The following is a 27,950-nucleotide window of genomic DNA, read 5'->3' on the forward strand; positions in this document are numbered from 1 at the left end:
AGACGGCTGCATAATTTATTTTCCTGGTAACTGAACAATTCCATCTGAAGAATTGAAGATTTGAGGTCTTAAGTTTAAATGATTTTCCCCCATAAAGGCATTCCAAGTGGGAATAAGGTCTTGAGTAATTAACCCTTATTCAATTTGCTTTTTACGGATTAGATTACAACCATTTTTATATTTCAAAGGTAACATAGAAAATTACACTGGAATTTAGGTTATGTTATTTTTGGCAGAAATGAAGACTTTGGTTCTGGCAAGATTATGAACTTAGTTTATGTGCAAGCCTTTCTGATAGAAACACTGGAAATATATAGATGCTTCGGAAAGAGGAAATGAAATGTACATATGCAAAAATGAGGAGCTGCAAGCCTGTGAGATGACACCATGGTGGTGATGCTGATGGGGAGACAGGGATGGGCAGTTGGTCAGAAGTAATAGTGACTGTGGGCTTGGGTTTCATGGCCATCTGTGCACAGGAGAGAACACTTAAATGCTATAAACGCTGGAACTGACATCTTGTATACAACTGGGATACTAAGTGTGATACATGCAGGGAGAAGGGTAGAAATAATTTACCCAACAGCTTACAGGGATGACAAGGAAAACTAGAGTTTGAAAAAAGTGGTCTTCTGAGAGAACTTTAAAAATTTAGGCTTGTGCCTTGCATGCACTGGTGTCTGGATGTGTACCATCCATGAGTCACAGACCCCTTGGCGCTAAGAAATTTTTAAAAATTTGATCCCAGGGCAGGAGAAAATCCTAGTATCCTTGACAAAAACAAGCAAGCAAACGACAACCAAAATTCTGGGTATTCTCATACCTCATTCTGCACAGCATTTTGACAAGGAAGAAGCCCTACTGAAGATGAGCTCACAATAAACTTTTTTTAAAAGTACAAAAGAGGAAATAGTTCACCTTTTGCAAGAGTTGGATGAACAGAAAATTAGCACACAACGAGCTTGAATTAATAAAATAAAAATGAAGAAATACAAAAAGATAGTGTGTTTTTTACAATATTTAAATTCAATTCAGAAGCTTGATATAATGGACAAAAAACAAGGAACTGGAACTATAAAAAGGAAACCAAAAAACTATGGAAAATGAACAGAGGTCTGAAAAAGCACCAAATAAACCTTCCATATGTAGTTTGCCAGAAAATAGTTAATAGGGATCTATAATATAGGTATAATTAAATTCAGAACCTTGATCTAATGGACATATATAAACCTTGAACTAAAAATTATATCCAAAAAATTGTATGCACATAATATCCTCACACATAAAGAATATATACAATTGAGCTTCAACAAACAGTGAAGAATCAGCATCACAGAGACCAAATTCTGTAACAAGCAATGAATGTAATTAGAAATCATTAACAAAGTGTTAATTTCAAGTTCCATGTAATTTGAAAAGCGTTTAAAGACTTCAACACTTAACAATATATAGCATTAAATGGATTATTTAGGAAAAAAGAGAAACTGAAAATTAATGAGATAGAGGGTCTAATTTACCAAAGAGGAAATTAGAGTGACTCTCTACATCAAAAAAAAAAAAAAAACGTTCTACCTTGTTATACCTTACTTACACAGGGAAATGAAAATTTAAACAACAATTAGACATTACTTTTCATCATCCACTCCCCAACACCCTCCAAGATTTTCACAAGTTTAAAAACATTGGTAACAATTGTTGGTGAAGCTCTGGGGAAAGAACACATATAATATGACCAGCTAAATAATTAATGAATACAAGTGGTTCAGAGAAGAATTTGGCAATATGTATTAATTTTGCAGATGGACAAGCTCTTTGACCCAGAGAAATTCTTGCATATGCACACAGAGAATCTTGTATTTGATTGCTCATTGCCCAGTACTTGCCATAGTGAGAGGTGCAGTCAACTCAGTAGGGGAGTGGATAAATGAACCAAAATGATGAATAAACTGGCTTATTGTACAATAGAATTCTATTAAACAGTTAAAAATAAATATATAAGGTTTATATCTAAGATGAATTGATCTTAAAAAAAAAAGTTCAATGAGAATGTAAAAAAGATACAAAGAAGAGAGAAATCCCAGCTCCTGTGTATTTTATCTGTGTATCTAGGTCAAGTCACACAACCTATGTGTCTCAGCTTTCTCCTCGGTAAATAGAAATGATAACAGTATTGGGCTCATAAAATTATAGCAAGATGCCTTGAACAGTGCCTGGCACTGAGAAAGCCCCATGTATGCCTGTTATTATTATTATTATTACTTCTTACATTTGTGATGATTTATATGGAAGATAATGAGGGAAAATAATATCATATATTGTTTTACTAATACATTTGTATAGTAATAACAGTGTCTAAGAAAATTTTATGCACCAACTTTAGAATAGTAAGGAGGAAAGATGGAGGGAGTAAGGCAGATTTGAAGGGTCGTGGGGCTCTGGCTTCATCTGTGATACTGCATTGATTTTAAAAAAAGAAATAAAGCAAATATGTTAAAGTGTTAAAAAAGATAATTTTTAGAAGGTGAACATTATACTCATTCTAAACATTTCTGTGTTAAAAATATTTCATAATTTAAAAAGTAAATTTCCAGGAAATTTCAAACTTTTCAAGCTTTAGTTTCTTTTTTCTAAGGTGAGGTTGAAAATATCTGTCTCACGGGATTTCAATAATGATCAGATGAGAAAATGCATACAAATATATTAAGCACTGCACCATGCATGTAGGTGGTGCTTAATAAATGTAAGCTAAATATTAATCTGATATAAATCAATTGTTTTCAAAAAATGTGAAGAAAAAATAAATTTGTAAGTTATTTTTCTACTCATTAAATTTTTTCCTAGTTCACGTGTGAACTAGTTCACAGGTGTGATGGGGATTGGAAAAGCATAGGAAAGTGAAAAATAGGAAGAACTCAATTGTTGCTGGTTTAGGACTTTATAAACAGGAGTATTAAATTCACACAGTGTCCCAAGGCTTTTTAAAACTTTGCTACTCAAAGTGTGCTGTGGGGTCCAGTAGCCCTGATTTCACTGGGGAGGTGGTTAAAAATGCTGGATCTCAGGCTCCACTTCAGATTTACTGAATTAGAATCTGTTTTTTAATGCAATCCTCACATAATTTCAGTGCACATTAATGTTCAAGACCCTGCTTCAAAAAAAAAAAAATTAAGTCCAGGAGTCCGTCACTAGGGTCCATTTTAATGGTTAGAAATCTTCATTTTAGGATTTTTCTCCCCTTTCTTTATTTCATGTATTTGCAAGAATGAGAATCTACAGATCAGGGTTATCTAAAAATGTTTATATAATCCTTTACACAGAACCTGAAAATGTAGAGTGCTGGACAATTCTACCTTCTTGAGGAAAATTTGATAGTTATTGAAATAATCAGCTTACAATATCATAAGCCTGGTCATTTTTTTTCCCCATTACATGTGGCTTGTAAATGCTAAGCAGTTAATAACTAGAGAGCCATTCAAATCAATCAGCTTTTATGATGTTTTATCCAATGAGGATCAGGAGATTTAAGACTAAAATTGTCAATGAACATTTGAAAATGATATTCTTGGACTTTTTTTTTTTCCGTGATGCAGATACACATTTAGACATCTGCAGTGGATAAATGTACTCCAGCCAAAGGATTAAAAAAAGCTTCCCTCTATTACAGTACACTCTCAGCTCTAACTTTTGAAGCAGATCATTTAAAGTTCAGTGTGTTATAGCCTTAGAAACAAAGATAGCTTCGAGAAAGAAAGTAAATTAGTGTTTTAGCTACAAAAGAGAGCTACCGAACATGGTGCAGTCTGCTTGTGGAAACACAGCTTGGTAAGTACCACTGTTAGGCTGACACAGCAGCACAGACAGGGAGCAAGATGCACCGAGAATTACAGCATCCCCATCTTTCAGCTAATTCCATCTGACGTTTGATGTCTGAGAGAGGTATGATGATTTACAGAAGCATTTTAATAAGTGTTTTTACAAATGTTATTGGGTTTTTTTTTTTTTTGAGTATTAGGGTAAAGTTGTTATTGTAGAAGACTTTTGTCTTTTTTGAGGGGTGGGCTGTCTAAAAACCTATGTGAAGGGGGTATTCTCCTTTGTGTATAGTAATGGAGAGACACAGGGTCCCACTTCTAACCATGAAAGTGTAAGGTGGGGGGATCCCTCCTTCCCCAGCAGTCCGTGTCTGAACGTATGATGTAAGTGTGACCAATCGGATTCTCCTTTCAGGGACTGTGAATCAGAGATGAACAGAAGGTTAGGATTCGCTCATGGCATCTATGAAGGCAGAAACACGTCCAGGCCATCTTTGCAAAATGTCAGCAACTGTGCTTCTTGCACTGGGGTATCTGGATCTGCCTTGACTCACATTCTTTTCCCAAGTCTTATTCTCCATCCTTCTATTTCTGAGTCTGCATGTCCTGCTAATGCATTCCTTTTCTGTTTTTGCTTGCAATCAAGAATCGCCCCTGATACAGAAATATCACCTTTTCACTAGATTTGGTTTTTTTAAATTAATTTTTTGTTATAGTTGATTTACAATGTTGTGTTAGTTTCTGCTGTACAGCAAAGTGAATCAGTTATACATATACATATATCCACTCTCTTTTAGATTCTATTCCCATATAGGTCATTACAGAGTATTGAGTAGAGCTCCTTGTGCTATACAGTAGGTTCTCATTAGTTATCTATTTTATATATAGTAGTGTGTATATGTCAATCCTAATCTCCAAATTTATCCCTCCCCGTCCCTTTCCACCTTGGTAACCATAAGTTTGTTTTTTACATCTGTGACTCTATTTCTGTGTTGTTCACTACATTTGAACAGCACTGCTACTTCAGCTCTATACAGCTCATTGATGTAAGTTTAAGTAGGTGGCTGCAATTTGAAAATGGCCTCAATTAGTGATTAAGAGTGGAGGTGGTGGTCATGGTGGTAGTTATCAGGTGCAAGAACATAATATGTACCAGAAACTATGTGAGGCATGTCAACTTAAGTACCTGTAATTCCTCAGAAAACGCTGTGAGGATCAATACTACCACACCCATTTTACAGATGAGGAAACTAAGATTGTTGTATAAAAAGTCACACATTGAAGCCGCCTTGACCAAAATCACATGCCTAGTAAAGCCCCGAAGCAAGATTCAAATCCAAATCTTTCTAGCTTAAATCAGAACCATTATATTCTCTCCAGGATGCTAATGGAGCTCTTTAAGGACTAATTCAATGTCATTAATTGAACTTTATAAATGTCATTAACTGAACTTAAATAATAACTAAAATAATATATCCCTACCTTAACTGGGATGTAAGGAAACATGTAAGGTCTTCTTTTTTATTATTCTTATTTTAAATTGAAGTGTAGTTGGCTTATAATGCTGTGTTAGTTTTAGTTGTACAGCAAAGTGATTCAGTTATATATATATATATATATATATATATATATATATATTCAGTAACATATACATATATATATATATATTCTTTTTCAGATTATTTTCCCTTATAGGTTATTACAAAATATTGAGTATAGTTCCCTGTGCTCATGCAAAGCCTTCTAACACATTTTTAGCTAGGTATTTATTGAAGTCTTCTTATAGAAATGTTCTGAAACATTTCTTCACAGTGAAAACAAAAATTTAAATTTAAAAGCCACACTTAGACTTGAAGCACTATGTCTAAATTCCATAAAAGTTTGTTATATCCCAACAAGCATGTAGGGTAGATGTTGAACCTGTCCCCTATATTAGTTTTGAAGGGAAAATATCCTATTTGTGTGCAATTACGAGGCTATGTGAACATTACTTATTTTCAGAGGCTGACTCGAATAGAAAGTTTGGGCAGATATATTATTTTGAAGATATCTGTAAAAAAGTATATAATAACTTATGGAGCACTGTGACTATACTTGAAGGCAACACTTTTAAAGCCATTACTTAATACTCTTCCCTATAAGATGATAAGTATCACTAGTCCCAGGTCATAGTACTTTCTTTATTAGAAGTAACTGTCTTAATAAAATAGTAATGATGGTTACAATAGCTCCTATTTATTGAGCAGTTACTAGGTGGCGGGCACAGTGCTAAATGCTTCACAGAGATTGCCTACTTTAATACTGGCGACCCCAGTGAGGTACGTACTATTATTAGGGCCACTTTACAGATATTGAAAAAGAAACAGAGCAAAACATCTCCCCCTGCCTCCTTGGGTCTATATTCAAAAGATCGCTGCTCGAGAGAGAATTTTAAGCCTTGCTGTAGCATTAGATGAAGCCCAAACTCTAAAGCTTAGCATGAATTGTCTTTAAAGATCTGGACTCTGACTACCTACCTCTTTAACCTCATCACCTCACTACCATCCCCCCCTCACCCTTTATGCTGGTTCTAGTGAATGGCTTCATACAGTCCTGTCCCTGCTGTGACACACTCCCGTTCCTCAGCATCTGTAGAGACAAGACTATTCAGTCTTTAAAACTCAGCTTAACTTGGAAATGCCTCTGCTGATAACCTGTTAGATTTAGTTGCCTGCATTCTATGCAGGTTCTTGCTACAGAACATACTACACTGCCATATATCCATTGAATTATTTGTCTTTTTCTTACTGGACTTTAAGTGCCATGACATTAAGTATCTTATTATTTTCTTCTTTTTTTAATTGAAGTATAGTTGATTTACAATATTGTGTTAGTTTCAGGTGTACAGCAAAGTGATTCAGTTAAATATACATTAAATAAATATTATATTAAATATTAAATATATATATTCAGTTAAATATATGTATTTAATCTTTTTCAGATTCTTTTCCCTTATAGATTATTACAAGATATTGAGTAGAGTTCCCTGTGCTATAAGTAGGTCCTTGTTGCTTATCTATTTTATATATAGGAGTGTGTCTATGTTAATCCCAAACTCCTAATTTAAGTATATAATTTGTTTTGGTATCTCCAGTGCCTAACACAGGACCAAGTATGCAGTGGGCACTCAAAAAATATTTTTTGAATAAATGGCCAAATCTTAAGTTACCACCCTATTTGTTCTTTCTATCTTCCTGCTGGAAATAATTTGCTAAATAACCATTCCCTATTATATCGTAATGCTCAAAATTATGAGAAGGACTTGTACACAAGGAGTTAGGGAATCTAGGTTCTTGTCCCATGATTGTCATTTAGTAATGAAAAGACCTTGAAGACTGATTCATTCAACAATTTTCTTTTTACGTATTTGCCATGCACCAGGAACTGTACACCACAGTGAGGAAGCAGCAGTGGACACTAGTGACAAAAGCCCCTTCCATCAGAAAGCTTGTATAATCTAGAGTTGGATTTCTCACCATAAAATCAAAGAGCTGGACTAAGGTCCTTCCAGGCTTAAAATTCCATGAAACAATAAGCCAAATCTCAAATTCCTTAAAATATAATATAGGAACACATAAGAATATGAAATAAAATAGAACACCAGGCAAATCAGTTCATAACTTGCCTCTGATACAATTAATCTAGGAGTATTAATTCTTCCTTACAAAAGTAGATATATTATAGAGAAGTGACATTATGAAACATTTTTTAAAGGTTAACTTTGGTTTGGTCTGATGCAAAATATTTGAACCCTCTCTAGTTGTAAGTACAATAGCATGCCTGTCAAGGACAAAAAGGAGAAAATATAATTTCAAGGAAATTAACAATGATGATAAAGGAAGATCTATTTTATTCCTTGGGGAGATGAATCTGTTCTGTACATCTAATGTTAGTCAGAACATAAAGAACAATATGTTCTCTAATCAAGTTTTATGTGTGTGATGATTTTTTTGATTCAAGGTAATTGGACCAGAAAAGGTAAAGCATATTATTAGTGGACAAATTACATAGTAAAAACTAAATTAGCCTAGACTCTCAGCTGCTTCATTACAAAATTAGGTAGGGAAGGTCATAATTATTTAATTTGTGTCCAAATCTCAGCTGGAGAATGTTCCAAATGAACAAATGATCGAAGTAATTTTAGAGGAAGGGAAAGTCCTTGTAGCCAAGCTTAAAAACCCAATATTGACAGACAAAATTAGCATACTACCTTCCTGACCATATCCCTAGAGGTGTTTGGACAGGAAATCTAATTCTCTAAAGATAAATGTTCTGTTATTTTTTTTATCATAACTGAGTAAACCATATCAATTCCTTGACATGCTATGATCATAGGCTGTCCTTCCTGACACGTCCCTCAAATTTGTTGACATCGGATGATTGATTGCTTCTGCTGGTTAACATGGGCACTGAGCTATGATAGAAAATAGATACACAATATTAAACTCACAAAACTGGGTTTATTCTTCCATTAAAATCATAAATCATGGATCCTGAAAGAGCCTTTCAAGTTACATAGTGAGTTTTCTCATGTTGCAGATGAGGAAACTGAGGCCCAGACAGGTGAACAAAATTACTGCAAATCTCACAGTTGGCAGGTGCGGGAGCCATGATGAAAGGAGAGATCCATCGCCCCCAGCCCAATGTTCCTCCCATCATTTTATTTTGCCAATAGTTAGCTCTCTTTGTGAGCTAACTTCCAGCTTACAAGCCCCCATACATGACACTGACCCATATCACCAGGACCAAGAGTAGGCGTGGTAGGGGGCAATGCAGATGAAGTTCAGGGGGTTGGCTTCTTTTTTCTTGGAAAACAAATATCTCTGCCTATTTATGGGAAGAGAAACATCAGCTAGTTTGTCAGTCTGCAGCAGGACTGGTATGTTGGAAATGAAACACAAAGCTTTCCTCCTCTAACTAAATTTCACAGCGTGCTTAAGCTGAATTTCCCCATCTGGAGACTCTCAGACTAGACAAGACTTACAAATTAATATGTGTGTATAGGTCTGGGGCCTGAAGGAAATGAGGTCAGGCCCGAAAAGGAATCAGGTGGCTGGCCACAAATCAGAACTTTAACATGGATTCACAACAAAGGGAGGAGATCTAATGCTGTAATTCACTGAAGAGCATTAGGACCATGCTAGGGTCCGGGATGAGGAAGCCAGAGAACAAAGTTATAAAGAGGGAAAGGATACTGAAGGACAGAAAATGTTTTCATCCAAGTACAATCCAGACTTTGATCCTCCTTTTAATCAAACCTTCTCTTTCCCCATCTCCTTTCCTCTCTCTCTCTCTCTCTCTCTCTCTCTCTCTCTCTCACACACACACACACACTTCATGTTCTCTTTATGCAGGATATTTGTGCTCTCATTCTAGAGTCTTATTTCTCGCTATACTTTGTTTCTGAGAATGGAGGTCTACATCAAGGCATAGAAAAAGTGCTTTGATAAGGAAGATAAAACAATTCAGGATGCATTAGTTTCTTTGTGTACCTCAAGGACAAAATTGAGATGGGTAGGAGCATTTTTAAGAACGTAGGCAGGAGACTCACTCCCTTGAACCTGCTTTCTTAAGGTCCCCAGCTCATTCTCCAAAGATGTCCTTTAAGGCTTTGTACATGCCCTATGGTGAGAGAGTGGCATTGAATAAGAGTCCACCCTGGGATGTTCTAAATGCACTCTGCCATTAAAGTGCTGGTATAAGAAGTTAGAGCATTTTTTCCCTTGAGAATCTCTATGGCTTTATCCCTGGGCAAAGGTCCGAGCTTATTTCAAAAGTCCAAGATTAATTTTTGGAGGAGAAGATAAGTGAAGGATTTTCTAGCTAACCAAGAAACATATTCTCTGATTAAATGTCAGATTAAGAAGAAAAAATACCCTACATAAGGTACTATGACAATTCTCTAAAAAGAAAGACTGTGAGAACGCAGATATTTTAGGATAGAGGGTTATAGCCTTCAGAATTTTCATTTTTTTAGAAAGTTCTTGTGGTTGATATGTTTAAAAATGTGTTCATGTGCAGAACATTTCAGATTCATTTATGCAGAATTATGTAACACTTGAAACAACTCCCTTAAATTCCCATGGATTATGCGGACACAAAACTTTACAAATTATATTTGTAAATATCCTTTCTTCTGTATCATCACAAGTTCTCAAAGTATACTAAATGTGGAAGTCAGTATGATAGTGCTCTCTCTCTTTTTTTTTTAAAGGAGAAAATAATAGAGATATCCTTTTTATTATTCACTTGCCACCTCAAATACAAGTGATCATTTTCTTATGATTTAAAAATATTGTAATGACTGGTCCGTTTCCCATGATTTACTGTTACTAGCCCTCCATCGGATATGACAAGATAAGATCACACGTTACTTATCTAAACACTTCTACAGACGCGCTGGGCATTTTTAAAAGTTCACCCATTGAGAACTTAACCCAATTCTCTTTGAAAAAAAATGCAAGGTTGTTCCAGAAAACTTTCTCAAAAGAAATCACTTGTACCATGGACCCTCTCCATACACCCCCCAAAAAAGATGAGACAAATCGACAGTCAGAAGACATATATTTATAGCCTCATCTTTCACCTCCTCCAAATTCTAGACAATCTTCTCTTTTTCACTTAAAAATGGAAAATGCGACAAACGTAAGCCCTTACCAACTTCCCACTTCAGAAGGCTGTTGTCTTCCCTCTCCATTTTTCCAATGACATACCAGATACACGCCATCCAGTGTGCAAGAAGGGCAAACATGGACATGAGCAGAGTCAGGACAATTGTGCTGTGTTGGGAATAACGGTCCAACTTCTGCAGGAGACGCAGAAGACGCAGCAGCCGGACGGTCTTCAGGAGATGCACGAGAGACACCTGCGGGGGAAAACAGAGCTGCGCAGCTTGGCTCACGGAGTCATTATAATCCACAACAGTCACTTCAGCTACAGCCACTCTAGGAAGTTCTTGAAATTAAGTATAATTGGGATTCCAACGCTGTGACCATTTTATGACCATTTCTATGTCGTTTCCTGATATATTATATCGGAAGTTGATAAGATAAAAAATGATAAGGCAATTTAATTTCTTTGAGTTAATACTTATCTTCCTTAATTAAGATGTACCTTTTTTTCTCTACCTATATGACTGAAGATAATTTTATATATTCTGATATACAACTGAAACACATTATGGGACTGGGATTGAATAGAAGATGCCTTCACCCCTTTCTTTTAATATCTTTCAATTCCACTTCCCCTTCTCCATGTAAGGGAGCTGCGTTATAACAAAACTTTGTATAGACTGAAGTAAAACCCTGTAAAGTGGTAGCAAAAGTAACTTAGGTTTCTTATTTTTAAATAGTGAGACCTAAAAACTTGAGTAAGATCTGCTCACAAATACCAGTAGCACCTCCTGCCTCATGTACTTAGCTATCGTCCTTCTAACATTATCAATAGACAAAGAAAACATTTGCCTGGAACACATACATTCTGTGCTTTCTGTTAAACAAACATGCTTAGGGAACCAAAATCAAATGGAACAAAATTTTGGAAAATCCTTTTAGATTCTGCCTCTGTTATGAACTAGAACAACAGACTTGTAGTTAAGGAGTTAGTTTCTTGACTTCAGGGCTCAACTGAAAAATGTGCACCATTGGTGTCCACCAGAAAGGTCAATGTCACTATTACAACACATGTGGTGCACTAATATACACTCTTTTTAATACCTTCCAAGAGAAAAGAAAAGTTAAATAAAACATTAACTCATATGCAAATAGAATCTGACAAGTTCCTTGACCTATTCTAATTTGGGGGGTGAACCATAAATAGAGGGTAAGGAAGCGGTTTGTATGACTACACCTAAGAATAATTTTTCCATTACAGGCAGAATCATAAACAAGGTCAGCATCTTTTGAGAGTCTGCCTTTATAATTATCTGGAGTCAACTGACTTCTAATTTCTCCCTCCTCCAGCCATCTTCCCTTATCTCCAAGAAAAATGTACCTAGAGCAGTGCCTGACACATAGGAAGTGCTCAGTAAATTTGTGTTAAATGAGTGAATGGATAAGCTCTTATGTGAAGATGCAAAACACTCCAGGCTCACTATAATAATAGATATTCAATAAAAGTGTCTTCCACTGTAATCTTGTGAATTATTATATATTGAAATACAAAAACATCATAAGGATGGGAATTCCCTGGTGGTCCAGTGGTTTGGACTCCATGCTTCCATGGCAGGAGGCCTGGGTCTGGTCCCTGGTCAGGCAACTAAGATCCTGCAAGGTGTGGTGTGGCCAAAAAAACCCCCAAAAAACAAAACAAAAAAAACCCATAAGGTCGATTGAGGAAGTTGCCAGGTAGCTGTGGTCTTTTATTCCTTTTTGTGGGTCTTCTGGGTAGAGTTTTACTTTCTTCTCCTTCATACTCACGTCCTCACCTATCATTTCTCCAGCTGATTGTAAGTCAGATGCAGTTTCTACTCTGTGGCTTAGAGGAATTACTAAGGGTGAAATTTATTTTATAGGTAGGTGAATTTCATAGATAGATAACAATTTTGTAAGTAAAGTGAATCCTGGAGCAGAACTCTCAAATGGAGGATACCATCTGCTACAGACTGAATTGTGTCCCTGCAAATTTCATATGTTGAAGCCCTAACCCCCAGTGTGACGGTATTTGAGATGGGGTCTTTGGGAGGTAATTTGGTTTAGATGGGGTCATGAGGGTGGTGTCCTAAAGATGGGATTAATGCCTCTATAAGAATAGAACAGAGTGCCCTCTCTCTTGTTCGCCACCCACCCCAATCTCTCTCTCCCTCTCCTCACTGTATGAGGGCCACGTGAGGACGCAGAGAGAAGACAGCCGTCTACAAGCCAGGAAGAGATCCCTCACCAAGAATCAAATTGGTTGAAAGCTTGATCTTGGACTTCCAGCCATCAGGAGAGTGAGAAATAAATTCCCGTTGTTGAAGCCATCCAGTTTATGATATTTTCTTATAGCTGCCTGAGTAGACTAACACACCATCTGAATATAGAGTATTGATGCAGGCAAGCTCCCCATTTTCTCTGGCCAGAAAGGGGATGTTTGAGGGAAGAATGTGAGGCTGCCCTTACATGAGAACAATAGTCATTTACAAAAATAAGGGACATGAGGCTGGGAGTCCAGGATGAGGCAGCCCTGGTGATTTCGCTGTCACTTAAAATAATTTGTATTTATTCCTATCTGAGTCCAAAACCTCCGGCTATAAAATGTGAATTTTGGCTCTTGATGAATGACAGAAGAAAGAGGCATATTTGATTTCAATGGAAATATATCATCTGAAAAAGAGAAAGGACCCTCTTACTCTTGGGATGCTGCTCTGAATTTGTCACTGTTAAGAATTATAAGCACCTTGTAGACAGGTGCAAGACAGTGAATGATGCATTCATTAAAAACCTCTATCAAACTGCAGTTTCCCCTATTACCAAGTGGACATAACCACCTCCTGGCTATCAACTAGGGAAGAAAAAAGAGAAGAAAAAAGTTAATTACCGTACTGAGGTCTTTCTAGGTATTAGACACTTGGCAAGGTATTTTATAGAAAAGTTTCCTTTTTAGGCTACTCAGAAACCCTGCAGGAATTTTAATGACTTTAGGCCTACTCTGATGTTAACTTTCCCAAGAAATCACTCAGATGGTAAGTGATAAAACTTGGATTCATACTTTTGCCTTTTTACTCTAACATAATTTCTATGTCTCATTCACAATTTTATCTCTCGTCGTGCCTTTCATCATGACTTATACACAGTAAGTTTTAATAAGTAAATGTGTGAGCTGCATGTAAAACATTTGCCATCAGCAATTGTGGGCACAGCCAAAGCTAAAGCATACAATACATTTTTGATGGTTGCCATGCATTTTTGAATGTCATCTATGGAAGTGCACTAACTGGACCCACTTTAGACCTGGAAAATCAGCCCCTTTGTTATTTTATTTGTTTGTTCCTGCTCTTCTTTTTGTAAGTCTGTGTAGTATAACAGTAGCATAACTTATGAACTTTTCCTTATAACTTATGCTTTCCTGGGAAGTAAATATAATGTTTTGAACAAGCTTTTCTATTCAAATCGAATATTTCATACTGACTAATATATTGGGAGGAATAACAAATTTATATGCCAAATGTTAAATGATCATATGCTCACCCCTGTGAAAAGCAGAAAAAAATATCACTGATAATAGAGAGAGATTCCTTCCTTCTTTCCTCTTTTTCTTTCTTTCTGATATAGATGTTGATCTATAACTTCAAATCTTTATAAAGGATTTGTGCTGTATTTCACAAGGGAGAACGAAAAAGGGTAGCAGAAGCACAGTGAAAATGTACAAGTATTTAAAATTCATCAAATTATGAGAATTAGCCCTTTTCAAAATTATTTACTTGTGTTAATTTTAGACAATGGAAATTTTAATCATATCTAAACATTTTACTTATTTTTTATTTTATAGACTTTATAGTACTATATATATATATATATATATATATATATATATATATATATATATATATATATATATATGTTTAAAACTATCCTATTTGTTCAGTGCCCAAAGAGAAATGGAATATAAAAATGATTATTAGTATTTAGTAGCAGAGCAAGTTAATTTACAGCAGTCTATGAAACACCATTTATTTAACAATTCTCCAGGATAATTTGGAAAATTTTTCTTATCATTTTATGAATTATCTGCTTCTTCAGGATAGTTTTTGGCAGTCTTGCAAAAGCCTTGTTTTAACTCATTACACTTTCATTATAGTATACTTATCTAGTCAAATTCAATCTTGAAAAGCACTTTAAAAAGCTCGGATAACAATCCAGTTTAGCACTGATTGATATTATATACTAGATTTTCCCCAGAGCTTTCACTTCAGTTGAGTTATAAACCTCTTAATGATGTTGACACTCTCAACTTCCCAACTTCAAAAAAAATTGAAAGAAACAGAAAAGAAAAATACTATTATACAGGCAATTAACAAATGCACAAATCTGTACTATATAGTCAGGAGTTTAGTTCAGTCTCTGTTCTGAAGTCAGTAATGATTGTATTTGAAACACTGATCACTTTGTTTAATATTGAAAACTGTGCTATTAACTTCTTGATAGAGAATATAATTTCTATGGGGTGAGGTTTGTCAACTGAGTAGGAAATATGTTTAATTTGAACTAATGTCTAGTAAATTTTTGCCTGCTAAAATTGGTTACTCTGGCAGCAAATTGTATTACTGGTCCAAAAAATTCTCTTATACCTTCCTAAAAGTCTCTCTGTTTATAAGGGAACACTTAATGCTTTTAAGAGTGTCAATCATTAAATAGTAAAAATAGCTATGACTACAAGTGGGCATACTTTCTTTCCTGTAAGAAATCTGAGAATAAAAGTTTTAGATGAAGAAAGAGGAGAAGTTACAAATATCAATAAAAATTCAAGAGGGGACTTCCCTGGTGGCGCAGTGGTTGAGAGTCCACCTGCCGATGCAGGGGATACGGGTTCGTGCCCCGGTCCGGGAAGATCCCACGTGCCGTGGAGCGGCTGGGCCCGTGAGCCATGGCTGCTGAGCCTGCACGTCCGGAGCCTGTGCTCCGCAACGGGAGAGGCCACAACAGTGAGAGGCCCGCGTACCACAAAAAAAAAAAAAAAAAAAAAAAAAAAAAATATTCAAGAGGATGCTTGGTTTACGTTGGTCATTTTATCATTTAGATTTTTGCTCAATCCAGCATTTTTACAGGGACTTCTAAGAAGTAGTTGAATTCTATTTTAATTTCAACCTATCTTTCTATCTTGATAGGTCTTCTGTTTGTTTTGCCAATGAATAATGAAATATTCAAAAGGTAGCAAGTAAAAGTCATAAAAGTAGAAGAAATCTTCAAACTCTCCACCAAATTCTTGAGGGGAATATCTGGCTCAGTAACATAAAGTAATGCTTCTATTCCTGCAGGTGGTTTCCTTATCAAAGGATTTGTTTAGTGAGTCAATTTGATGATAAATTCAAGCTTTTAATATCCTGGTTCTAGGTATTTACATGATTAGAAATGGGTAATACAAATTTCAGAAAGGAAGTAACTCCTTTAAGTGGAGAATCTGGCCTGCAAATCATTGGTGACCTTGGCTTCTTTATTAAAAAGGGCACAAAATCCTGGACATACAAATTGCCACAAACATTTAAAACCTGAACATGTGAAAAATAAGCACAGGGGTAAAACCAACCTTCAAGGTCATGTGGAAGGGAGCACTTTACTCACCACTGTGACGTTGAAAGCATACAGGAGATCAAAAGGCAGGGCAGCAATTAAATCAATGATGAACCAGGTTGTGACATAGTGGATGCAAATTGATCTTGCTTCAAAGATAACTTGGCCAGACTTGCTGACATAGGTTGTTCGAAAATTTAAAATAATATCTGCTTGAGAAAAAAGGATAGAGTAAGAGCATTTAGGAGAAAGAGAGAGAGGAGAAGGAAAGAAGGAAAGACAAGCTAAGAAGAGAAGATGGAAGGAAAACAGGCAGGTGGGGGTGGGGAAGGAAGGGAGGAAGAAAACTATATTATATTAGACTAATGGTAACCTCTTAACGTACTTTAGATTGACAATATCCAAAATACTCTTCTTGACAGATCCAGCTCAACTCAACAAACAGGTATTGGAGAAGGGTGAAGAAAGTATTTTTTGATCAGTAATACATTCCAGACTTTGGGCCACACGTTAACATAATTAAAATAAATAATAATAACAATAACAACAATAGGCAACACTTACTGAATGCTCACTGTGTACCAGACATTGTCCTAAGAACTTAGCTTAGATTGTTTCACTTAAAGAGAACAATGTTCTTCCACCGTAGAAGATGATGTTAACATAGCAGACAGTACATAGTAGGCAGTATTAGCAGAGGCAGAAACTAAGTCTCGGTGGGAAAAGTAACTCATCCATGATCATCTTGCCAACAGCGGCAGAGACGATTCTGAACACAACTATAATTTGCAGTCCATGTTCTTTTTATTTATTTTTTATCCAGTAGTACTCTATTCCATGTAGAAAAGTTTTACTAATCTCCGTATGTTTATCAAACTGATCCTTGCCCTGAAGGTGTTTGTATTCACAAAATACCAGAAGGTTCTTCTTTGGATTTCTAGGTTAAACTCCTCATTCCATTTAAATGGAAGATATAATCATTTTCAACCATTCCTTACATCGTCCTTTTAATATATTTGTATTTTATGTTTATTTTATATTTGTATTTATTTTATATTTATATTATATTTTACTATCTATTTATCAAACTTTTTACAATATATGACATCCTTGTGAGGGCTGGTCAAAGGACAAAGTCATAGACATGTGGACCATCTAGAGTTCAATCCTGCTGCCTAGGAATAAACTTCTGAGTCTGTCACATAGTTCCTGGGTTAAATATCATTAAAGCACTGGAAAAGGTTATCTTTTCTTTAATTTGTTTTAGAGTTGAGTATGACCAAGTTATGGAGAATTTTGGGATGGGTACATACACGTAAGTGTGATGAAGGCTGATCATTTTCTGCACTGGCAACCCCAACAGAAACATATTTGTCTGTGGGACTTTGTTCTTAGGGAGTGTCGTGATTCAGTGACAAAGATCAAAGGAAGGAATTTGGGAAGGAAGTACCCCAAAGAGAATAGGAATTCAAGGAGCTAGAAAACGAATGCTAAGCTCTGAGTTACATAATTTTTAAATGAATTGGAGTACTCTTTACAGCTAATATAAACCATTGCAAGTACGTGGAATCGTGTCATGTGAGGTTAAGAACTTGTTGGTATCATGATCGTAATGATAACAATAATAAAGATTACAATAATGTGCACTTTATATTTGTAGATCATGTTTACTTTTCACTTCACATCACATATGAAGGAGAATTCTAAGATGCCCCCCACCCCCAATCCCCTGCCACCACCCTCACTCTCCTCTGATCTCTTCCCCTTGGGTAAGGGTGGATGCCCTGAGCATGATGAGGTATGAAGGTGTGATCACATTACATCATAGGGGTAAAGAGAGATGATCTGCGTGGCCTGCCCTCGTCAGGTGAGCCCTTTAAAGCAGACCTTTCTTCATCTGGTGTTAAGGGATTGGAAAGAAGTGAGGCATGCTCTTCCTGGCCTGGAAGGAAGCAACCGCATATTATGGGGAGGGCCACATGGCCGGTAACGGCAGGCAGCCTCTAATTGCTGGGAAGACCCCTCACTGACATCTCACGAGAAACGGAGACCTTAGTCCCACAACCATAAAGAAATTTGCTCAACAGCCACATGAGATTGGAAGAGAATCCTGGGCTCCAGGACGGACCACAAGCTGACACCTTGATTTCAACCTTCTGAGGCCCTGAGGAGAGACTTCAGCTAAGGTAGATCTGGACTTCTGACCTATAGAAACTATGAGATAATAAACGGGTATTGTTTTAAACTGATGTGTTTGAGGTAATTGGCTATGCAGCAATAAAAAACTAATACAACATTTAGTAAGTCATCTGGTTCTCATTATAGCCTGTGAGATGAGATAATACAGGAATTCTGACAAAACAAATTACTATTACGTTATTATAGATAACACATATGTTCTTAATACGAACACAGTGCTGTTCTACGACCTTTATAATCATAATCTCATTGACTCCTTACAACAATGTTAAGAGGTAAGTATTTTTATTAATCCCTTTTACAGATGAGAAAACTGAGGCAGAAAAGACATCAAGTGATCTGCCCAGGGTCACACATGATGAACTAAAGCTCAAGATTAAACCCCTCAGATAGTTAGTGAAAAGAGCAAGACCTGCACTCAAGTCTCTTAAGTTCCAATTCTGTGCTTTGGGTTTTGGTGCCTCAACAGAGACCAGTCACATCTCAGATCTGGAAGCAAGTTCTAGGTGACTCAAAAAGAAAACATTAATTGTTCTAGACTATTGTGAATGATCTAACATTAAGATGGCGTTATTAGAAGTCATTTTGTCAAAAAATAAAAATATTAAAATACTTCCATTGTTAATACTGAGAATATGAAAGGATGAAGCTAGTCGATAAGCCACTCACAAAGGATGAACACAATCCCAAGGTGATTTCCATTGCAGAGTAAAAGTGCTATCATGGCAAAAAGTACCAATGCATCCTTGAAGTATGGCCACCAAAGGGGGCTGGGAGCTCAGGGGAATGTTGTGAAGTTGTTAGGGTAGGAGGTGACCTTTTCATTCTTTCTCTTTAACTTTCTAGACTCATGTATTTGTTCATTAGCCGAGAAATTTAACAGCTTAGACCAGCAGCTGTTGAAATAAAGCAGTCGATAAGTAGTTCATTATCAAATTGAAGGAGTAATTTTGTGTATTTACTATTTGTGTAATTGTGTACTATTGTACACAATTGTGTACTAATTGTGTACTATTACTATTTGTGTAATTGAGTTAGTAATTTTGTGTATTTACTAACTTCGTGTATTTACTAACCGATCACCAGGTTCTACCACAGATTTTACAGAAAACCCACTGCCACCATCCACATACCTGGGGTGCTCTCCTGAATGGAGGAATGGAAGAAATGATTAATTGGTCTTTGGTTGATTGATACAGTAAACATTTTTAAAGCTATGTGGTTGACTAAAGAATAAAATGGAGGTGCAGACTTCTGAACAGAAAAGATATTTTCTTGGATGAGTCATTACAAAATATGAGCTTAGAAAGCTTTTAAAAAAATAATCTGTTACTCAATTGAGTTAATTGGATGAAATGAAGATGTGTTTATTTTTAAGTTTAAAAAGAAGTAATGCTAAGACTTTTAAACACAAAGAATGTTAACAGCAAAAGAATAAAAGCTATCTTTTAAATTTATGGATACAAATATATTTTTGAAGTACTTGAGTACTTTCAGGTTTATTTTCAGGGAAAAAACCTAGATATGTATTATATTCTAAGATTTCTAGGACTATGGTATCATATAAGGACTGTAGGTTTGAGTGAATGATGATTATTATTTTTATTTATTTTTTAACTCTTTTAAAAAATTTTATTGAAGTATAGTTGATTTACAATGTGAGTATTATTTTTATTTATTTCTTTCTTTTTAAAAACTTTTATTCTATATTGGAGTATAGTTGATTAACAATGCTGTGTTAGTTTCAGGAGTAGGGCAAAGTGATTCAGTTATACATATGCATGTAGCTATTCTTTTTCAAGTTCTTTTCCCATTTGGGTTATTACATAATTATTTTTAGATAGCTGATTTTTTTTTTAAACCTAATTTTGTCACACACATAATAATAGACATAGTTCTGTTGTACTGTGATTTACAAAACATATTTTCATTTTTATTAGTTTGTGTTGTTCCCATGCCAACTCTCTCAGGTGTACTATCACTGACATTTTACTAATGACTCAGGAGATTTAAGGAAATTGTTTAAAGTCATGAAGATAGTAAGCAAGAGAGAAACAAGACATCTTTTGACAGGCAATTCCATTTTCTTTCCATTATCTTAAAGATTTACTGCACTTTCAAATATATTTTAGGGGCAATACCAATAGGTTAGAGCAGAGAAATATATTTCCGATTTTAGCCCTTAGATTCAATTCAGTATTGGCAGCTCCCAGGTAAAAGAATATTATATCAGGGTCACAGAATTGAATGTGGGGGAATGAACTGTCTTTGATTCTGGAAATACAAGGATTAAGCATCTGTCCAGGGAGAACTGAGAAATCACTCTGTGTTCTCTCCACTGATAAAGATGTGGTGGCAATGTAAATGTTCCCTTAACGGAAGTGCAGAAATGGGGAGCACACGTTCTTTCAGAGTAAGGGAAACACAGAATAAAATTAGATTGTGACGAGGGAAAAAGGAGCCTCCCAGATCTGATGTTCCTCATAAAAGAACCACGGGGGCGAAGAGGAGATTCACCAACTATACTGGGTCCAGCTGCTCTTTCCCCTGTAGTTGTCTCACTTCCCATAAAGTTTTACACCTTCAGTGAGTTAACTCAGCGACTCATTCAAATGTTGCAGTAAGAATGTGGTCTCCTCCAGACCCTAACCCTAACCTTCCTAAAAGGCAGCAGTATGGTTTTCATTCTGAGATATCTAGAAAGTATAATGTTTTTCAACTTTAAGTTGAGAAATACATGAAAATTCATTAATATGGAAATTTTTATATTTAATTTTTCTTGTTAATTCCATTTATTATCAACGTGTAAAACTGTCTATAAGCACACATACACACAGTTTGAATCAGGAAAAATATTTCCAAAACTATAACGAATTGAGTCATACGAATTTAGCACTTAGAAATGTTAATGCCTCACGTATGTGTGTATGCATAAGCAGTCTCTTGTGGCACATGGTGCTGGTATCATGTGAAATGAATAAACAAACAGGGTAATAGAGAATTACCATATATACATACATACATGTGATTTACAGAATTTCAAAAAATTGATCATAATATACCCCACCAAAATGAGGCAGACTATAATTGAATTCTTTTATGATTCAGATCCCGCTGAATTATTTTGTAGGATAGTCAGTTTACCTTGCTGTATTTAGGTTTTACACAAGCATGATGAAAATAAAGACAAATAATAGAGAGATAACTATGCGTGTTTTGTTTTCATATGGTTAAGACCTCCAAAAACTAGTGTTTCATTTCTCTCTCTCACTAAAAGGTTACATATGAGAACTAAAAGGCAAGAAGATTAAATCCAGTTTTTCCAGTTTGATTTCCTTGAGAACTATGTAATTAGAAAGTACAAAAAAAAAAAAAGGCTAAATTTGATATGGCACAAATTAGTAGATTTCTTTATTAGCATGCATGCCAGATGGGAAATAATTTAAAAATAATATTGACTTACTTGTTAAAAAGTAAATTAAAATAGAATGATGTGCATGAGAGCATATGCACCAAATACAAATAATATCTTCATTTAGCCATTTCTTTACAATTTAATCGATATAGTACAGCGAGGGTGGAGAGAGATGTAACTAAACCAGCTGCCGACTAATATTCTAAAGATACCCAGTTTTTTTCCATTGCTTGTGAGACACTCCTCTGAACACAGTATGATTCCACAGCAAATTTGAGTTGCACGTGTAGGAAGAATGAATAACTGGGGGTTGATTAATGAAGAGGCTTGAGGGACTCAAAATCCTAAGAATGGCTGTAATTGATTGCTAGGATTAGTGGATGAGATTTTCATACCACCTGATCCTTGCTCATCTTGTCAGTATTTGTCCCTCCTGCTTACCTTAAATGAGAAGTTCATGGAAAAGAAAGGGCAGCAGACAGAGGGAGAAGCAGCAGTTAAAAGCAATTGCCTGCTGAAGAAAAGGTAAGGCTGAAAGAATGCAACCAGGTGGGTTGGGCGTGGTCGATACCACCATTGATTTCTGCTTTGTATCAGGGTCATGGTGGACTCTTACATCAGTTTTGACCCTCAACGTCAACATCAGATGGAACAGCCCAGAAAAGAGGTCCTTCCATCCTAACTTCTCTTTGAATGGAAGAACCCCATCCATGTCATGCTTCATAAGGATGCGGTCAACAAGGCCTTGAATGCTTCTGGCAAGGGTGAGCCCTCTGCCTTTTGTGAGTGCTGTCTTAGTTTGACGCATCCTTCCTACTTTCCTCAAATAGGTGTCTTCCTCCTTCTAACTCCCTCTCCCTGGTTCTAATTTTGTCATTAGCAGCAACACAGAATACGTTGTACCTTCCAACCCAAAAGCCCTTCTTATAAATATTCGAAATCAGGCACCACGGTCTTTCCATGCCCCAGGCTGTAGATCTCCAATTCTTTCAACTGTCTCTTGCTGATATGGTTTCCTCTTCTCAGTCCAGACGCTTTTCTCTTGTTTGGTGGTTTTCACAGCAAAGTCTCATGGAAGATAGGGTTTGGGTTTTTGCCTCTTCCTTCCTTCCTCCCTTCTTTCACTCTCTCTCTTCTTTCCCTTCCTTCCTTCCTTCCTTCCTTCCTTCCTTCCTCTCTTTCTTCCTTCCTCCTTCCCTCCCTCCCTCCATCCCTCTCTTTCCACTTTTCAGGCTGAATTTTTATTCATTTTACACAGTGAGTTGCCCCATCAATTTTTATTTTGAAAAGAAATTTTCAGGTTTTTAACACAATAAAGAAAAGAAAAGAAAATCATTCACGTAGTTGACTACTGTCCTTTTGGAAGTAAGGTAATGCAATGGTAGCAGACTATGCCATCCTCAAATATGCCACTTCGGAATAAGAATTATTTTGAGCTGAAGGCAACTGAGAAGGAGCAGAAGCCAGAAAATCTCCCTGCCCTCTTCCTATTTGCTTAAAAGCAGGACATAAATTTTCAAAAGTGTCCCTGCTCTCTTCTCTACCAGGAAAGACAAAAGTTAACCCCCAGATGTAGCCTGTCCAGTGGGAAGACAGTAGCAAATACTCAGCAGTGTTTTCAGAGTTCTCATTATTCCACAGTCTCACCAACACTCGATGCTGTCACACTTAAAAATTTTTGCCAATTGGGTGGTAGTATAATATTTCTAGTATATATTTAGAATTGTTTTTTCTTTTAGTAATGCAGCCTTAGTAAAGTGCTGGGGAATCTTAAAAAAAAAAACAAAACTCTTGTTACTATTAGTTAAAGTAAAATTTTGCCAAGTTAAATTCCCAAATGTTGGATTTTTTGTACACATTGCTCCCAATTGACTGCTTCTCATTTTTACTGGAAGATCTAAAGCATAGCTATAACTTTCAGCTTTGCAACATCCTTAAGAACTAAGAAAATGTGTCAACTGAGGACCCACTGTGCTCTTTGCCCTGTGCAGGGTTCTTGGCACTCAAAGATGGACAAGGCATCCAAAAGAAGCATGCCTCTGATGGGGACCATGGACTCCCATTTTTATTATCTGAAGCACCATCTGTGAATATGCTGGCAGGTCAAAGGACACAGCACACATTCCCAGCAGATCTCTAAGAAAACTCCCACTTATTGTCTATAACTATTTTATTATACTGACTTTGTACATTGCTTTCAATTTATTGTATAACATTATCTTCTTAAAAAACTGCCACATAACATGTACACTGGTATGTGTAAAAACTAACAATTTCGGCTCCATATAAGTTATCCACTTTCAGGTGCTATGTAACTCTAAATTAGATATTGAATTTTGGAATTACTTGATCATTTTTAGTAAAAATAATTTAATGATTCAACATAAGCTATTGAAAAACCATGATTTATGCATACACTACTTAATTATAGAAAGTCTTTTGGCATACTTATCCTGTTTATAGTTGTAGTTTTTGAGTGGTAAAATTTCCAAATTTAACTCCAATAGAAAACATAAGGACTATAACATTTATAATATTCAGTCATGAAATTTAAAAAAATAATAATTAAAGTCTATTAAATTCATATGAAGTAAATATTAGTTATCCAAGTAACAAAACTTAGAATTAATGAAGACTAAGATAGACAACAAAACATGTGCTAACGAGAGACCTTCAAGATGGTGGAGGAGTAAGACGTGGAGATCACCTTCCTCCTCACAAATACATCAGAAATACAACTACATGTGGAACAACTCCTACAGAACACATATTGAAGGCTGGCAGAAGACCTCAGACTTCCCAAAAGGCAAGAAACTCCCACGTACCTGGCCATGTGGCTGACAGCGTCTTGGTGCTCTGGCTGGTGTCAGGTCTGTGGCTCTGAGGTGGGAGATCTGAGTTCAGGACATGAGTCCACCAGAGACATCCTGGCTCCACATATTAAATAGTGAAAGCTCTCACAGAGATCTCCATCTCAATGCTAAGACCCAGCTCCACTCAAAGACCAGCAAGCTACAGGGCTGGACAACCTATGTCAACCAACTAGCAAGACAGGAACACAACCCCACCCATTAGAGAGAGGCTACCTAAAATCATAATAAGGTCACAGACACCCCAAAACACACCACCGGACACGGTCCTGCCCACCAGAAAGACAAGATCCAGCCTCATGCACCAGAACACAGGCACTAGTCCCCTCCAAAAGGAAGCCTACACAACCCACTGAACCAACCTTAGCCTCTGGGGGCAGACACCCAAAACAACGGAAACTACAAACCTGCAGCCTGCGAAAAGGAAACCACAAACACAGTAAGTTAAGCAAAATGAGAAGACAGAGAAACACAGAGTTGATGAAGGAGAAAGGTAAAAACTTACCAGACCAAACAAATGAAGAGGAAATAGGCAGTCTAACTGAAAAAGAATTCAGAGTAATGACACTAAAGATGATTCAAAATCTTGGAAATAGAATGGAGAAAATAAAAGAAATATTTAACAAGAACTAGAAGAACTAAAGAGCAAATAAACAATGATGAACAACACAGTAAATGAAATCAAAAATTCTTTAGAAGGAATCAATAGCAGAATAACAGAGGCAGGAGAACGGAGAAGTGACTTGGAAGATAAAATAGTGGAATTACTGCAGAGCAGAATAAAGAAAAAAGAATGAAAAGAATTGAGGACAGTCTCAGAGAGCTCTCAGACAACATTAAACACACCAACATTCTAATTATAGGGGTCCCAGAAGAAGAAGAGAAAAAGAAAGGGACTGAGAAAATATTTGAAGAGATTATAGTTGAAAACTTCCCTAATATGGTAAAGGAAAGAGTTAATCAAGTCCAGGAAGGACAGAGAGTTCCATACAGGATAAATCCAAGGAGAAACACACCAAGACACATATTAATCAAACTACCAAAAATTAAATACAAAGAAAAACTATTAAAAGCATCAAGGGAAAAACAACAAATAACATACAAGGGAATCCCCCTAAGGTTAACAGCTGATATTTCAGCAGAAACTCTGCAAGTGAGAAGGGAGTGGCAGGACATAATTAAAGAGATGAAAGGGGAAAACCTATAATGAAGATTACTCTATCCAGCAAGGATCTCATTCAGATTTGATGGAGAAATTAAAACTTTTACAGAAAAGCAAAAGCTAAGAGAATTCAGCACCACCAAACCAGCTTTACAACAAATGCTAAACGAACTTCTCTAGGCAGGAAACACAAGAGAAGGAAAAGACCTATTATAACAACCCCCCCAAAATTACAAAAATGGTAATAGGAACATACATATCGATAATTACCTTAAATGCAAATGGAGTAAATGCTCCAACCAAAACACATAGACTGGCTGAATGGATCCAAAAACAAGACCTGTATATATGCTGTCTACAAGAGACACACTTCAGACCTAGGGACACATACAGACTGAAAGTGAGGGGCTGGAAAAAGATATTCCATACAAATGGAAATCAAAAGAAAGCTGGAGTAGCAATTCTCATATCAGACAAAATAGACTTTAAAATAAAGACTATTACAAGAGACAAAGAAAGACACTACATAATGATCTAGGGATCAATCCAAGAGGAAGATATAACAATTGTAAATATTTATACACCCAACATAATAGCACTTCAATACATAAGACAAATGCTAACAGCCATAAAAAGGAAAAGTGACAGTAACACAATCATTGCAGGGGACTTTAACACCCCAATTTCACCAATGGACAGATTGTCCAAAATGAAAATAAATAAGGAAACACAATCTTTAAATGACACATTAAATAAGATGGACTTAAATGATATTTATAGGACATTCCATCCAAAAACAAGAGAATACACTTTCTTCTCAAGTGCTCATGGAACACTTTGAAGGACAGATCATATCCTGGGTCACAAGCCTTGGTAAATTTAAGAAAATTGCAATCATATCAAGTACCTTTTCCAAGCACAAAGCTATGAGGCTAAATATCAATTACAGGGAAAAATCTGTAAAAAATACAAACACATGGAGGCTAAACAATACACTACTTAATAACCAGAGATCACTGAAGATATCAAAGGGAAATAAAAAAATACCTAGAGAGAAATGACAACGAAAACACAACAACCCAAAACCTATGGGATGCAGCAAAAGCATTTCTAAGAGGGAAATTTATAGCAATACAATCCTACCTCAAGAAACAAACAAAAAAAACTCAAATAAACAACCTAACCTCACAACTAAACCAATTAGAGAAAGAAGAACAAAAGAACCCCAAAGTTAGCAGAGGGAAAGAAATCATAATGATCAGATCAGAAATAAATGAAAAAGAAATGAGGGAAACAATTGCAAAGATCCATAAAACTAAAAGCTGGTTCTTTGAGAAGATAAACAAAACATATAAACCATTAGCCAGACTCAAGAAAAAAAGGGAGAACACTCAAATCAATTGAATTAGAAATGAAAAAGGAGAAGTAACAACTGACACTGCAGAAATACAAAAGATCACCAGAGATTACTGCAAGCAACTATATGACAATAAACTGGACAACCTGGAAGAAATGGACAAATTCTTGGAAAAGCACAACCTTCTGAGACAGAACCAGGAAGAAATAGAAAATATAAACAGATCAATCACAAGCACTGAAATTGAGACTGTGATTAAAAATTTTCCAACAATCAAAAGCTCAGGACCAGATGGCTTCACAGGTGAATTATATCAAACATTTAGAGAAGAGCTAACACCCATCCTTATCAAACTCATCCAAAATATACCAGAGGGAGGAACACTCCCAAACTCATTCTATGAAGCCACCATCACCCTGATACCAAAACCAGACAAAGATGTCACAAAGAAAGAAAAGTACAGGCCAATATCACTGATCAACATAGATGCAAAAATCCTCAACAAAATACTAGCAAACAGAATCCAACAGAACGTTAAAAGGATCATACACTATGATCAAGTGGGGCTTACACCAGGAATGCAAGGATTCTTCAATATATGCAAATCAAACAATGTGATATACCATATTAACAAATTGAAGGAGAAAACCCATATGATCATCTCAATAGATGCAGAGAAAGCTTTCGACAAAATTCAACACCCATTTATGATAAAAACTCTCCAGAAAGTAGGCATAGAGGGAACTTACCTCAACATAATAAAGGCCATATATGACAAACCCACAGCCAACATCATTCTCAGTGGTAAAAAACTGAAACCATTTTCATGAAGATCAGGAACAAGACAAGGTGGTCCACTCGCACCACTATTATTTAACATAGTTTTGGAA

The 27,950-nt window shown here is 36.1% G+C and overlaps 1 protein-coding gene across 1 annotated transcript in view; it reads right to left on the reverse strand.

Moving 5' to 3' along the window:
• The window catches only part of KCNH8 (potassium voltage-gated channel subfamily H member 8), a gene marked incomplete at both ends in the record, with an annotated part of 340,973 nt that overhangs the window by 98,598 nt on the left and 214,425 nt on the right, over positions 1-27,950 (reverse strand). Inside the window, 2 exons of the mRNA XM_079705106.1 lie at positions 10,509-10,716; positions 16,109-16,266. Coding sequence (XP_079561232.1) covers positions 10,509-10,716; positions 16,109-16,266 — 366 coding nt within the window. The remainder of the gene's footprint in view (positions 1-10,508; positions 10,717-16,108; positions 16,267-27,950) is intronic.

Source organism: Hyperoodon ampullatus (genome assembly GCF_949752795.1).
Source record: "Hyperoodon ampullatus genome assembly, chromosome: 5".
NCBI classification, from domain to species: Eukaryota; Metazoa; Chordata; class Mammalia; order Artiodactyla; family Ziphiidae; genus Hyperoodon; species Hyperoodon ampullatus.